Below are 12,135 nucleotides of genomic sequence, written 5' to 3'. Positions count from 1 at the left end.
CCGGAAGTTGCTGTCCGGATGTCTTTGGGGTGAACACCAAACGAAAAGTTTACCGTTTGGACTTTGTGGTTTATGAATTTCTGTTCTTAGAGATGATTTAGATGTCCCTAACACATCAGTTGTGGATGTTTCCCGTGATTGCATTTTGATTAAAAGCAATGCTTGACAGGAATGGTTTTCTGTCATTTTAATATTCGATTATACTTTAATATAAGTAAAATTTAGTATCGTTTTTAACCTACCTGGAAATTATGGCGGAAAGAGGTGCCCATATCACTACAGCTGCAGCGGATGCCCGACCTTCGATTTTCGAAGTTCTGGCCCAGGACTCGTTATTGGGTGCTGTCAGACCTGCTGTTCAGCACGCCGTGAAGGTTGTCATTTATCTATGTTGTCTTTTAGCTTTATAAACGTAGCATGCAAATAATTTCTCTAGCCTGCTCCGCTTATTCAGTGAGGAGACTTAAACACTTTACTTCGACTACAATGGCATGATTCTTTAGAAACGTAGACTACCGCTATAATAATGTATGTTTTGTTAATGTGAGCTAAAAGAATTGTGTAGGGTTTTTAAAGATGGCATTTTAACACGATATTGACTTGTTAACTGCAGGTTCTGGCAGAGTCCAACCCTTCACGTTACGGACCTTTGTGGCAGTGGTTTGATGAAATCTACGTGTGCCTAGATTTCTTGCTACAGCATCATTTCCTCTGTAAAACCAGCGCTTCTTTTTCGGAGAACTTCTACGGCCTGAAGCGCGTGGTGGCCGCCCACCCCTTGCGCCCAGCGCATGTCGGACTCCGTCGGAAGCAGCACTGGCGCTCCTTACTCCTGCTCGTCCTGGTCCCTTACCTGCGTGCCAAGCTGGAGAAGATTCTGGCCAGACAGAGGGACGAGGATGACTATTCAATACAGCTACCGCAGACGAGATTCCGGCGTATGTACCGGGCCTTCTTGGCTGCCTATCCCTTTGTCAGCACAGCATGGGAAGGCTGGATCTTCTGCCAACAGCTTGCCTACATCTTCGGCCGGACGTGGCACCACTCCCCCCTGGTGTGGCTTGCTGGAGTCAGGCTGGTGCGCCTCACAGCTTATGACGTTCAGAGTATAGATCTAAAGCCTACCACAACACTGGCCTCCAAACAAAGGTGAGAGCCCAAAAAAGTGTCTTGAGACGGCCTACGAAAAGTGTTTTTTTGTTTGCATCTCACCACAACTTCATCAGATCCAAAAGTGTATTAGTATATATGTGTAATATGAAAATCTTCATCTTTAAAAAGTATAAATACTTCATGTGATTGCTATAGCCACCACGGATCATTAATCTGTAACGTTGGATATGTTAGATCTACAAAGGGCAGATACACCATCCTGTCACTCATAAGTAATCGACTGTTTTATCTTCCAGCTTCTCTGTAAAGCTGCAGAAAACGTTTTCGGCAGCTCTGGGCAGTGTAGCTGTTGCCATCTCTACCAGCCTTTCCCTGGGGGTGTTCTTCCTGCAGTTCTTGGAATGGTGGTACTCTTCAGAGAACAACAGCACCATCAAGTCCTTGACATCTCTCCCTACACCATCCCCACCTCTTCACCTTGACCACAGCGAGGAGCAGCCATTCCTGGCCACTAACGTCTGTCCGCTTTGTCGCAAGGTCCGTGCCAACGAGACTGCCTTGGCCACCTCTGGCTACGTATTCTGTTATCGCTGCATATACATCTATGTCAAAGCCCATCAGAGATGCCCCCTCACTGGATACCCAACAGAACTGCAACACCTTATCAAGATCTATTCACCTGAAAGCTAATGTGGGAAAACGTGATTTATGTCATTCAACATCCTTGATTTCCTGTAGCCATTTGTCTGAAGATCATGTCACTCTGATGCATAAATGCTGTTATTGACGTAGCACTGTGGTTTTTTTATTATTAACACATAGTTATACTGAAGTAAAATGTACAGTGAATTGCTTGGTTGGCTGACTCCATGGCTCTAAACAAGGAACACAAGTACAAAAAGAGGATGTTAAACATGTATGGTAACAATGGTCAACAAAGATTTAGTCAGAACAGCTAAGGGAGCGTCTTGTCTGTACTTTATGCCGCTTTCAGAAATGCACTCAGACTTTTGCTGTCACTCATAATTTTTGAGAGACATTTTTAGGCTATATTGACGGTATACAATTCCTTATTAAGAATGCATGAGTATATTAAAGTTTTATTTAGGAAAATTTTAATTTCTGTTTGTGAACATTTTCGAGACTTTACAGAAGGGTGCAAAGTGCTGTATTTCTTTTGTCAGAGCTTGACATTTTCGGACATGTTGAGACCGGACCTTTCTCTTTGATATGGAAGTATGATATCAAGGCAAGTGAACCATTAAGAGATGTTCCTGAAGCCAAGTACAGTGGTACCTTTGAACTCGCACTTATTCCGTTCAGAACTCCGGATCGAATCCTAAAAAGTTTGGGTTCTGATCGAATTTTCCCTATAAGGAATAATGGAAAACCAATTAATTGGTTCCCGGCCCCAAAAAATAACACCTAAATATGTTTTTTTTTAGCATTTAAACACAAAATGAACCGGATAAAACAAGAGCATATACTGTACTAAACATCTAAGGACACTTATCAAAACAGTAATTTGTAAAGTAAGAAAATAAATATATCCAATGTGTAAAGTTAAAAAAAAAACAATGTGTCCTACCCCGATCGTCTGCTCCTTCCGTGTGCCACGCCCCCTTGTTAACCCCGTGTGGAATCCCCGTGTGATCAGCTGTTTCTGGTTGTTGTCATTAGTCCTCTGTATTTAGTCCGCGTTTCAGTTTGTTTCCCCAGTCCGGTCTTTGTATTGTCCGTCTGCGTTTTGCCTGCCTTACCTGTAATTAAACCCTGTGTTCCCCGATACCGTGACGTCTGCGCCTTTGTCTCCATTCCGTCCCCGCTCAGCCTGACAATATTATTAAATTTATTGTTCTATTAATAAACCATTAAGAAATTTTTATTTTAAAATGTATTTTATCATATAATTACTGTTACTGTCTATCATTGTCTAAATGTATTTTTACTGTCTAAATATGTATTCAGCTTGTGTAAACATGCAGGATGCTATCACAGCGAATGCGAAGCTGAGATCGAAGTGTTACCCTTTGTTTCCGCTGAGAGACGTGCCTCGTGACTCATTTCCCCTGCGCGTACAAGTTATCTGAGGTCGGCGTTCACGGTTTGACTTCTGAGATTCAGATCGAGTACTAGGTAATTTTTTTCAGAACTGGTTTGTTTGACTTAAGAAATTCGAGTTCTAACGAGTTTGAGAACTGAGGTACCACTGTACAGCAGAAAATCATGGACTTCTACTTTTTTCATGAGTCACTTCCACCATGCACCTATACTGTAAATATACATATAAAGTTTCTAAAAATCCTTGCGTGATATGGAAATTCGGATTTGAATTTAGCACAAAAAAAAATAGATTAGCCCAAAAGGAAAAATTTGTTGACCAGTGTAATAATTGTAAATACCCAAAAAAATAGTAAGAAAGTGGCAGGCAATAGTGCAAAGTGTCAGTCTAACGTACACATGAAGCTGGACATTGTACAGCCTGTGGTGGAATAGCGGTTAGCATTGGGACACTGCCCTCATTGAGGATCTGGGTTGCTGGGGGAGGGGAGGGGCTCTCAGTCTTTTTGTGCAGTCTAAGCCACAGTGGCATTTTCCTAGTCTCAGCACAAAGGGGCCATTTTCACAGAAGCTGGGATCACTGATGATTCTGCTGGCCCTGCGTTTTATCTGACTCAGCCGACCGCATCATCCTCTGCAGAGCCCCGGGCTCCCGCTGTGTGCTGTTCCCAGCCCAAGCATGGATGGTCCACCTCTATATTCCTACATGTTGTTGCCTCTCCTTTCACCCTGGCAGCTAGACGAGCTCAGATTCCCCATCATCAAGGCATACACCTTATTTAAGATACTGAAACCTGATACCTGCTTGCATACACTTAGTCACTGTTGAGCAGTAGCCTGTTGTGATTTTGCAATCAAAACACAGTCAGGGATGCGCAGTCGTTGTGTACAGTATATGGCTAACATCCATTAATGTTTCTACCAAATAACAAAAAATTGGAAGATTCTGCATCTTGAATACAGGAGACAGTAAGAAGTATTTTATTCATGCGTATGGGAAAATTAGCCTTCATGCCTTTCCAAGAGATACAGAAACACACAGACGAGATCAAGTTTTGGGGTCAAAGGCAAGATGCCACAATCCCCGGAGCCAGTGGTGTTAAGGGCCTCCAAGGGCCCACTGGCAGTGCGACTCTGCAGGCCTCAGCATTCAAACCAAGACCTTCGCCGGGCACAGAGAACCTGCAGATGCTTGTTCGGTCACACCCACCACAAGCTTATAATGCAGATGGCAGACAACTCGATAGTTTAGGGGAAAGCCAACAAGCAAGTGCGGCAATTAAATTCCTGAAATGCCTGTAAAGCAGTGGTGGGGAACCTGTTCCATGGAGTGCCGGTGCGGGTTTTTGGGATAGCCTCTCAAATCAACCAATAATAAAGCAGTAGTTCTCAACTCCAGTCCTGGGGACCCACTGTTATTGGCTGATTGAGAGGCTATCCCAAAAACCTCACACCGGCCCTCCATGGAACAGGTTCCCCACCCCTGCAGTAAAAGGAATAAACTGGGACAAGTGTCAATCACCGAGTGACCCTGGGCATGCATTTAGACAGTCAGTGCAGAAGAATTCGAGTCACATAGAACACTATTCCTGTCCTGCTCCAGCCAAGCAGTTCTGCAGTGCAGGCAGCTCCCATGTTATGAACGACACCCATCGAGTCAAATTTGTAGGTAAGTCAGGGGACACAGACACACACACACTTCAAGTTGACAAACCACTGAAATCATGCAATGTTTTCATGAGCATCAAAGTACTCCATGCGTTAGTTATCACAAAGCTGCATTTAACCCGAATTTAACATGACTTTATGGTCATCATCCGTTTGGAAGTACAAGTTGTTGCAAGTCGGATGTTCTTAACCCAGGGACTGCCTGTATAAAAAGGCTGGTGTTTAGTCTTGATAGCAAGTCAGCCCATACTGCAGAGGAAACAGGCAGTCATTACAAAGACTGCAGGGCTGTTACAGAATGGAAGTGCAAACTCACCTCCGTCATCGCCTTCCGATTCACAGACTTGGGGCTGAATGGCCAGCTGGCCTGTGCAAGAGCACATCCTGTGAGCAGATGCACCTACAACATGAGAATTAGGAAATTTTGGTCATCTATGCAACGCATATCCAAAGCATTGAGCTCAACTTTGCATGTAGCGCCAAAAATTCAAATTTAAGCAAACAGATGCTAGCTAGACATATTAGGGCACAGATGAGCATGAAATAAAACCAGTGCTTTCATCTGTAGATGTAATGCAAAAGATCAAAGCAGAGCTATTGGCTCATTTGTCACCTCAATTGGGGGGGGGGGGGGGGGGGGTTGCACACAGGTTGTTTCAGGCCTAATGTCAGCATAACTGGGGAAGGGCACAGAGGTCATCCAAAGTCACTTGCTGGGGTCACCTACTCCGGATCCCAGAACTCCAATTCCTATCCAGAACAAAAGCTTTTCAAATTTAGCAAGTCAACTGGCACAGCGATCACATGCAACAGATTAATTTAGGCAGGGTCTCCGGGTGCAGTCCCAGCAGCTCAGAGAGAAGATTAAAAACGAGGTCATACTTTGATCATTGTCCACAATGTGACAATACCAAGTCAGGCAATTCTTCGTCTCATCACAGCTACACGGCTTATGATACAATGTTGATGCGTGGTGGTCAGCGAGTCTTGTCAATTGAACTACTACACTTATTCAAAATGCATTTCATCTGAAGTAGGGAGGAGAGCTAGTTTAAAAGGACAATCACATTCTGAAAGCTGTTAGCAGCTACACACTCAAACATGTGCATGGAAGTGAAGTAATGAGGCAAACAGTGGGAAGAGCGATTCCTCATATGCCAGACAGCCTTAATTACACCGAAGGCTCTTCCTGCAGCAATGCAATATTTCCATAATCAAAGCTTCAGCCTGGGCGTCTTGCAGCAGTTTCCAGAACCCCTTAAAAACCAAGGCCACATATGCCAACGCAAGCTGTGAAATGTTCCAGCAACGACAAGCTCCGTTTCTCAGACTCAGCTTTCCGTCATGCTTTAGGCCAAGCGGCTTTGGCAACAGAGCACCACCAATTAAGCAATGCTATTAAATCTTAACAGTTCAGTCACTTCAGATTCAGCTTCAGCAGGTACACACTGCAGAAGCCAGTCACCGATATGTCTGGAGTAAAGTAGTACAGACTTCGCAAACTAGGGATTAGTCCCAATTTCTGCAAATATCTGAATTCTTGTGTCATACATTCTTACGGAACCAGAAGCCCTTCTTACCTAGAAAGACACTGGTGTCATTGGCATGGAGCACAATAGCAAACAACCACATTTACTAGTTACGTTACGTTAAGTTAAGTTAAGTTAAGTTAATCTTCAACACCCCACAAACCACAACTGCCACACAACCAGAAATAATATCATGCAGCCCTGACATCTTATACCCATGGCGCTGTATCAAGTGGCTCATTACTACTAATTACTTAATTAGTTGCATGCATTGAGTACTTATTCCCCTATAGGCCCCTGCCTGCCAGCCATCACAACCCCTGCTCAATTACCCACCTGGTAGTCAGTGCAAATGAGCACCTCTTTAGGGCCAAATTCATACATTGCAATATTTCATTGATATATCACCCAACCTTATGGGAAACTAGAATCCAGTTGCAAAATGTTCTATTTACATGAATTAAGGGATAAAACTGAAACAGTACCTCTATGCATCCCTCCTCCAACCACTTACAAATCACAAACTCCCTGGTGGGCCTGGAGTCTATCAGGCAGCCTAGGGCACAAGGCAGGCGACCATCCTGGATGGGATGCCAGTCTATCACAGGGCACACAAATGAATATGCTCAAGTTATGGCCAATCTAGGAGATACAAATTTGCCAAAATGCATGATTTTAAATTGCAAGAGGAAACCCACACATCACTATGTGATGTGGATAGTTCAGGTCCAGAAAGAAATAATCCAGGCCAAGTTTTTGTTTCAACCAACCAGTTGAGTACTCTGTGACTGTGACTCTTCGTACTCAACTCGTTGGCTGAAATAAAATCTTGGTCTGAATTTTTACTTTCTGGACCTGAACTTTCCATCTCTACCTGCCAACCCTGTAGGTGTGAGGCCAAAGTACCGGCAAATCATTCCATGATTGTTACTCTTTAATAACATTTGGATAACAACTCATACACAGTTCACCGCACAAACATGTGATAACAGACATTTAGACTTTATTGTTAGGATCTGAGAACAGCAGTGCAACGTCTTAATTACAGCATCATGAAAACCCCTTCAAAGCAAGAGGACGTAACATTTAACGCTGAAAGAGCACTTGACCTTTTACCATAAGCATGAGCCAATAAAGCATTCGTTTGGTCAAAGGAACAGCTTTCAGTGCTGTTCCTCTGGTTAGTTGGCACAGGGTAAAACTGCAGCATTTTGGCGCTAACCTTAAAAACTAAATTCAACCTGTAATATTTCCCTTACTACCAAACCTATATACACATCAGCTGGAATGTCTTTTGTAATTTGCTCACTTATACACGACTTGTCTCACTTGAGTGCAAATCACACCAAACTGCCACATTACTACTTCATTTACAGAATATTTGGTATACAATTAGCAATTACGACCTTCATTTTAGTCTCAAAGACACACTCGTGGTAGTTTTACTTACACAAAATCGTTCTGAGAACAGACTGAAAAAACTATTATTTCTGGTTCTCTGAACCAATCAGACTGTAAAAGAGGTGGGTCCAAGCAAGTAGAGGAAGCCAAGACCATCCAATCAGATGTCCTGCTCCTGCCTCCTCTACTTGCTTGGACTCACCTCTACAATCTGATTGGTCATCTCTCTGAACTACTCATTTTTTGTTCTTGTATTTTATTTTTATTCTATTTGTGCAAATAAAATTCCCATGAACCAACGACACACCTACAGCACTTCCTATCTACAGAGGGAAAAAAATGCCCAGACCCTGGTCATTCTTAGGCAAAAAAAAAAAAAAACCTGCAACATCAATCATGTAAACTCACTCAAACGTAAAAAAGGATTTTGTAAAAAGATGCACTTGTTTGATGCTCAGTAGGCCGCTCTCCGCAAACGGACACGAGATCGTACCCTGATTACGCATTTCTCCTTTTTTTGTGCTTCACAATATAAAAGTACAAATAAATAGTTATGTGATATGAAAATAAAAGCAGGAAGGGACGGGTTATACATATGCTTCTGGTGGATAAGAGCTTACATGTTAGCTTTAGGATGCAAAAACAATGATCCTATACTTTCGATGTGCACATGATTATGAAAGTCGCACTGCGTTACCGTATTTACGTCAACACCGATAAGGTGGTCAAACACCTGAGACAAGAGAGACATCATGGAGACCATTGCTGCGAAAAAATTAATAACAGCACTCATGTGTGAACAGCACTGGAGGGGAAGCATAAATGGGGGAAGCATAAAAATAAAAAATACAGTGACAACCAAAGAAAGCTGCTGCTTGCAAGCTAGACACATATTTGCATACATTAATATAAAAGGTTTTTCCCATGCGTGTCCATGATACAGATATTGTATTATAACACCATTTGAAATGTTGTGTGCAGAAACTCATCATTGTAAACCAAACACGTATCAGGTGGCGCACAGGCCGCTTACGACAGCAGCCTACCCACAATGCACCTGGCTGGCACTCGGAACTCACGCACGAGTGCCACGCTTCACATCATCGCGTATAGCTTAACTCATTTACTCAGCTGGAGTTCAGGAAAACGGACTGTAAGGAGAGGGCGTGGACGAGACCTGCACTGCAACCTAAAGTGAACATAAGTCAGGAGAATGTGGCAGATACAAATGGCTGCATCAGCTCAGGGAAGGTCAAACTTTTTTAAATATTCAGACTCGCACTTAGCCGAACATGAAATAGCCCTTAAAAATTGGTTGTAAACCTTCCTTTGTTGTTAAAGGTTAAAACGGAATCCACGCGCCCCGCGTGAGAAGTCAACGGAAGGTACAACAGACGAGTACACATAATGCTCAGGATGGATAAGGACTGGAGGATTACTTCCCACGCGCGAAGACGTCACCATGCAACATTTATTAGGCTTCGTGAGCAAGACGGGGCTTTGGGGCAGAAGGTGGAGGAAGTTCTGAATGGGTGAGTGCTTCAGACGGCCTGAATCCCCCGCTCCTGGCCGTCCAGCTGCACTTTAATCTTGTGCAGTTCCTCAATCTCCTGGTGGTGGCGCTCCGTCTTGTGGCGCACAAGAGAGCGGTAGAAGTGGATGGTGAAGACCACGAAGATGAAGCCCACGGGGACCATGATGATGGTGGAGGCGAGGGCGGCCTGCCAGCCACTGTGGCCGGGCTGCGAGGGGGCAGGGGTGCTGCAGTTGGCTCTAGTCCCAGAATCCACGGGCAGGAATTTGATCCAGCACAGGAGCACCACCTCGGCCAGGAAGAGGAGGATGCCCAGGGCGGTGGAGAACCCCCAAGCGAGCTCGATGTAGTAATGCATCCGCTCGTGGGGCGACTCGCTGACCGAGTTGAGGTTGTGGATGTTGCTGACCGCCTCCACGTTGGGCAGGATGCAGGTGCTGATCAGCAGAGCGAAGAGGTGCACGGCCACCAGCACCGTGGTGCACACACTGAAGGCGATCAGCAGCAGCCGCGGATAGTTGTACTGCATCTCCAGCTGAACTTCAACCATGGCCACCTAACAGACAACCAACACCTTCAGTTCTGGATCTACCCTGATATAATCAAGAGTTATTAGCTTTATACATTAAATTAACTTGTAAACACAGTGTTAGGTACCTCCTACTTCCTTCCTGAATGCTAAATTTAGGTGTCTGCCATGCATCCTTGCTCTAGGTTTGAAACCCACCATGGCGAAGCCTGAGAGGAGGGCAGAGGTGCGGCTGGAGGCTTTGAGCTTGGCCCGGCTCAGGTAGAGCTTCCTCCAGGAGAGGGCCTGCACAGAGTGGTGGTTCGAGGTGACGAGCTCCAGGTAGCTCCGGCGTACCCAGTCCCGGTAGTCCATCCCCCCCCCCTCCTGCAATCGATCTGAGCCTCCTGGTGCAGGAGAACCCATGGGCACGTTCAGCTCACTGCTCATAACAACTGCGAAGATCAGCGGAAAAGGTTTGGCTGTTAATAAATGTGCATCTACAAACACCAGACATACAACCGCCCCCCCGTGCGAACTTTGGTCAGCTGGCTGGTGTGACATTCTCAATCCAAGACAAGTCTGCACACACATGAACAGGCATTTACATGTATGCGACAGTTTTATTACCTTGAAAATAGTCTGTAGGCTTTGCAAACTACCCCAACGCTTTTGATGTAGCTAATTTTAGGTTTATAATGCAATAATATAAATTTGCCATAAGATTTCTTGCCTGAATTGGCAACCCTGCACCCACACCGTGATAGTACCTCACATTCATTATAAGCAGCTGGAGAACCAGACACAGAATATTACGCAAATTGACGGAGGAACGGATCTTTCATTTACTATACGAACAATGAAAAAGTACAGCTGGTCATGGGGATTAGAGCGAAGCAGCTACTTACTTGGCCGGGTTTCCCCTGGATTCTGCAGGGCTTTCATCAAATACCTAAACGGGAACACAAGATATCAAGTTCCGATTTTTTCCTTATATACTTAGACCTTCTTCCTGAGTAACACGACACCTTTGATTTGTGTTTTGTGACTTGGGGATCACATGCATCGTCATATTAAGGAATTTCTCAAAAACAAGCCGGGTAAAATTACTTTGTGTTAACACGCATTTTGAAACATTTCCTGTCAAAACACGCAAAAACTGAGAAGCGTTTATTCAACGACCAGCATCTACTGATGTACAAAACCCGTATGACCAGCGACATTTTGCACGCAGTATTAAAGTTTTTTAATCGTACTTCTAATGCTGCCAATAACATTTAAAACAAAAACACGGATGTGGTCGGTAGCGAGTTTTTTAAGTTACATCCGGTTGTGTAATTTGAAAGCTACATTTGGAGTAAAATCTAGGGGCTTAATAACTGAAATCCTCGCTTCCCGAAAGCGCGATTTATACGGATTCAGCATCTGCTCAGTGATTTCCCTGAAAATGGTCCCCCACCCTAAGGGTGGACGGGGAAGCCGGGTCCCCCCCAAGCCACACACCGCATCCTTTCGCTTTCCCATAAGCACCGGGATCCATTTTAATAACAGCCTCCCAGCGACCCAACAAGCAGGAGTAGGCTGACTGAATTCTCCGGAGACTTTAGCCGGAAAGGCCGGGAAAACAAATCGTCGTGAAACGCTAGAGGCAGGGAGGGAGGGAGGAAGGGGGGTGCAATGACGCCCGATCTGCGTCGCGCAAATTCTTCTCTTTCTCTTACGGCCACGTCTGTCAAGCAACAATAGAGGTAAACAAGAAAAATAACATGAAATCTTATCAGAATAGATACATAATTAATCATTTATATTATTCGCTACATTATCTAATTGTGATTCTCCATAACGGAACGTTAACCAGTAGAAACACCTAAATTAATTGCAGATCGCGAGTCTCAACTTAATACAGAGACAAAAATATGTCAATAACAATACAGGATCCACTGTTGCGGCCGGCTAGCCACCTCCCTGGCAGTCGGACGGGCGGCTTTTTGCATCTTAAAACACACAGCGGGCACCTGCCTTTACCTTACTGCCCCCGACGGCCGCAGATCCGTCTCATCCACGTCAGCTGCGAGTGAAAGCGGCCCGGAGGAGGGAGATGCTGCGCCCACCGTGAGGCACCGCGCCGCCAATCCAGCGCCGTCGCCCCGCCCCCTTTTCGCCGTCGCCCCTGTCACGTGATGAGGGCGCCGGAAAAGGTGCTTCCCGAGCTGGGGGTTTTCCCTGGAATGACCCGTAATGCGAGACCCGATTTGGGTCATGTGTTGCCGTCGGTGCCAGCCTGCCTCATCAAGCTGTATAATACGCTGCAATTCGGTGAT

General features: G+C 44.9%; 2 protein-coding genes, 1 long non-coding RNA gene and 1 other non-coding gene across 5 annotated transcripts; 1 reads left to right on the top strand and 3 right to left on the bottom strand.

The window, feature by feature from the left end:
* pex12 (peroxisomal biogenesis factor 12) lies at window positions 1-2,907 on the top strand. The gene is made up of 3 exons (XM_023819445.2): window positions 1-374; window positions 614-1,149; window positions 1,410-2,907. Exons 1-3 carry the CDS (start codon window positions 252-254, stop codon window positions 1,801-1,803), a joined length of 1,053 nt encoding a protein of 350 aa, XP_023675213.1. The 5' UTR covers window positions 1-251; the 3' UTR covers window positions 1,804-2,907.
* A 1,708-nt stretch (window positions 2,908-4,615) lies between these two features.
* LOC111847900 (uncharacterized) lies at window positions 4,616-6,531 on the bottom strand. The gene is made up of 4 exons (XR_002839183.2): window positions 6,423-6,531; window positions 5,456-5,592; window positions 5,159-5,242; window positions 4,616-5,044 (listed from the first exon to the last, which is right to left on the bottom strand). It is a non-coding gene; the product is annotated as an uncharacterized lncRNA (long non-coding RNA).
* On the bottom strand, window positions 5,691-5,785 carry LOC111847906 (Z30 small nucleolar RNA). The gene has a single exon (XR_002839184.1). It is a non-coding gene; the product is annotated as a Z30 small nucleolar RNA (small nucleolar RNA).
* An 826-nt stretch (window positions 6,532-7,357) lies between the features above and the next one.
* Window positions 7,358-12,090, bottom strand: orai2 (ORAI calcium release-activated calcium modulator 2). 2 transcript variants are annotated; one of them, XM_023819475.2, is made up of 4 exons: window positions 11,840-12,090; window positions 10,723-10,766; window positions 10,034-10,269; window positions 7,358-9,862 (listed from the first exon to the last, which is right to left on the bottom strand). In XM_023819475.2, exons 1-4 carry the CDS (start codon window positions 12,073-12,075, stop codon window positions 9,314-9,316), a joined length of 1,065 nt encoding a protein of 354 aa, XP_023675243.2. In that variant the 5' UTR covers window positions 12,076-12,090; the 3' UTR covers window positions 7,358-9,313. The 2 variants fall into 2 exon arrangements, with proteins under 2 accessions (XP_023675243.2, XP_023675242.1); XM_023819474.2 differs by lacking the exon at window positions 11,840-12,090 and adding an exon at window positions 11,318-11,833.
* Between the last annotated feature and the right edge of the window lie 45 nt (window positions 12,091-12,135).

This window comes from Paramormyrops kingsleyae, chromosome 18 (assembly GCF_048594095.1).
Source record: "Paramormyrops kingsleyae isolate MSU_618 chromosome 18, PKINGS_0.4, whole genome shotgun sequence".
NCBI lineage: Eukaryota > Metazoa > Chordata > Actinopteri > Osteoglossiformes > Mormyridae > Paramormyrops > Paramormyrops kingsleyae.
The sequence above is the reverse complement of the archived record's forward strand: the minus strand, read 5'-3'. Positions and strand labels throughout refer to the sequence as shown.

Excerpts from the sequence above, each read along its gene's own strand:
- orai2 (XM_023819475.2), bottom strand. The coding sequence starts at position 12,075 with ATGACCCAAATCGGGTCTCGCATTACGGGTCATTCCAGGGAAAACCCC. Across the intron at positions 10,767-11,839 it reads CGGCCGTCGGGGGCAGTAAG|GTATTTGATGAAAGCCCTGC; the intron begins GTAAAGGCAGGT and ends GTTCCCGTTTAG. Across the intron at positions 10,270-10,722 it reads TCCAGGGGAAACCCGGCCAA|TTGTTATGAGCAGTGAGCTG; the intron begins GTAAGTAGCTGC and ends TGATCTTCGCAG.
- pex12 (XM_023819445.2), top strand. The coding sequence starts at position 252 with ATGGCGGAAAGAGGTGCCCATATCACTACAGCTGCAGCGGATGCCCGA. Across the intron at positions 375-613 it reads CTGTTCAGCACGCCGTGAAG|GTTCTGGCAGAGTCCAACCC; the intron begins GTTGTCATTTAT and ends TGTTAACTGCAG. Across the intron at positions 1,150-1,409 it reads ACACTGGCCTCCAAACAAAG|CTTCTCTGTAAAGCTGCAGA; the intron begins GTGAGAGCCCAA and ends TTTATCTTCCAG.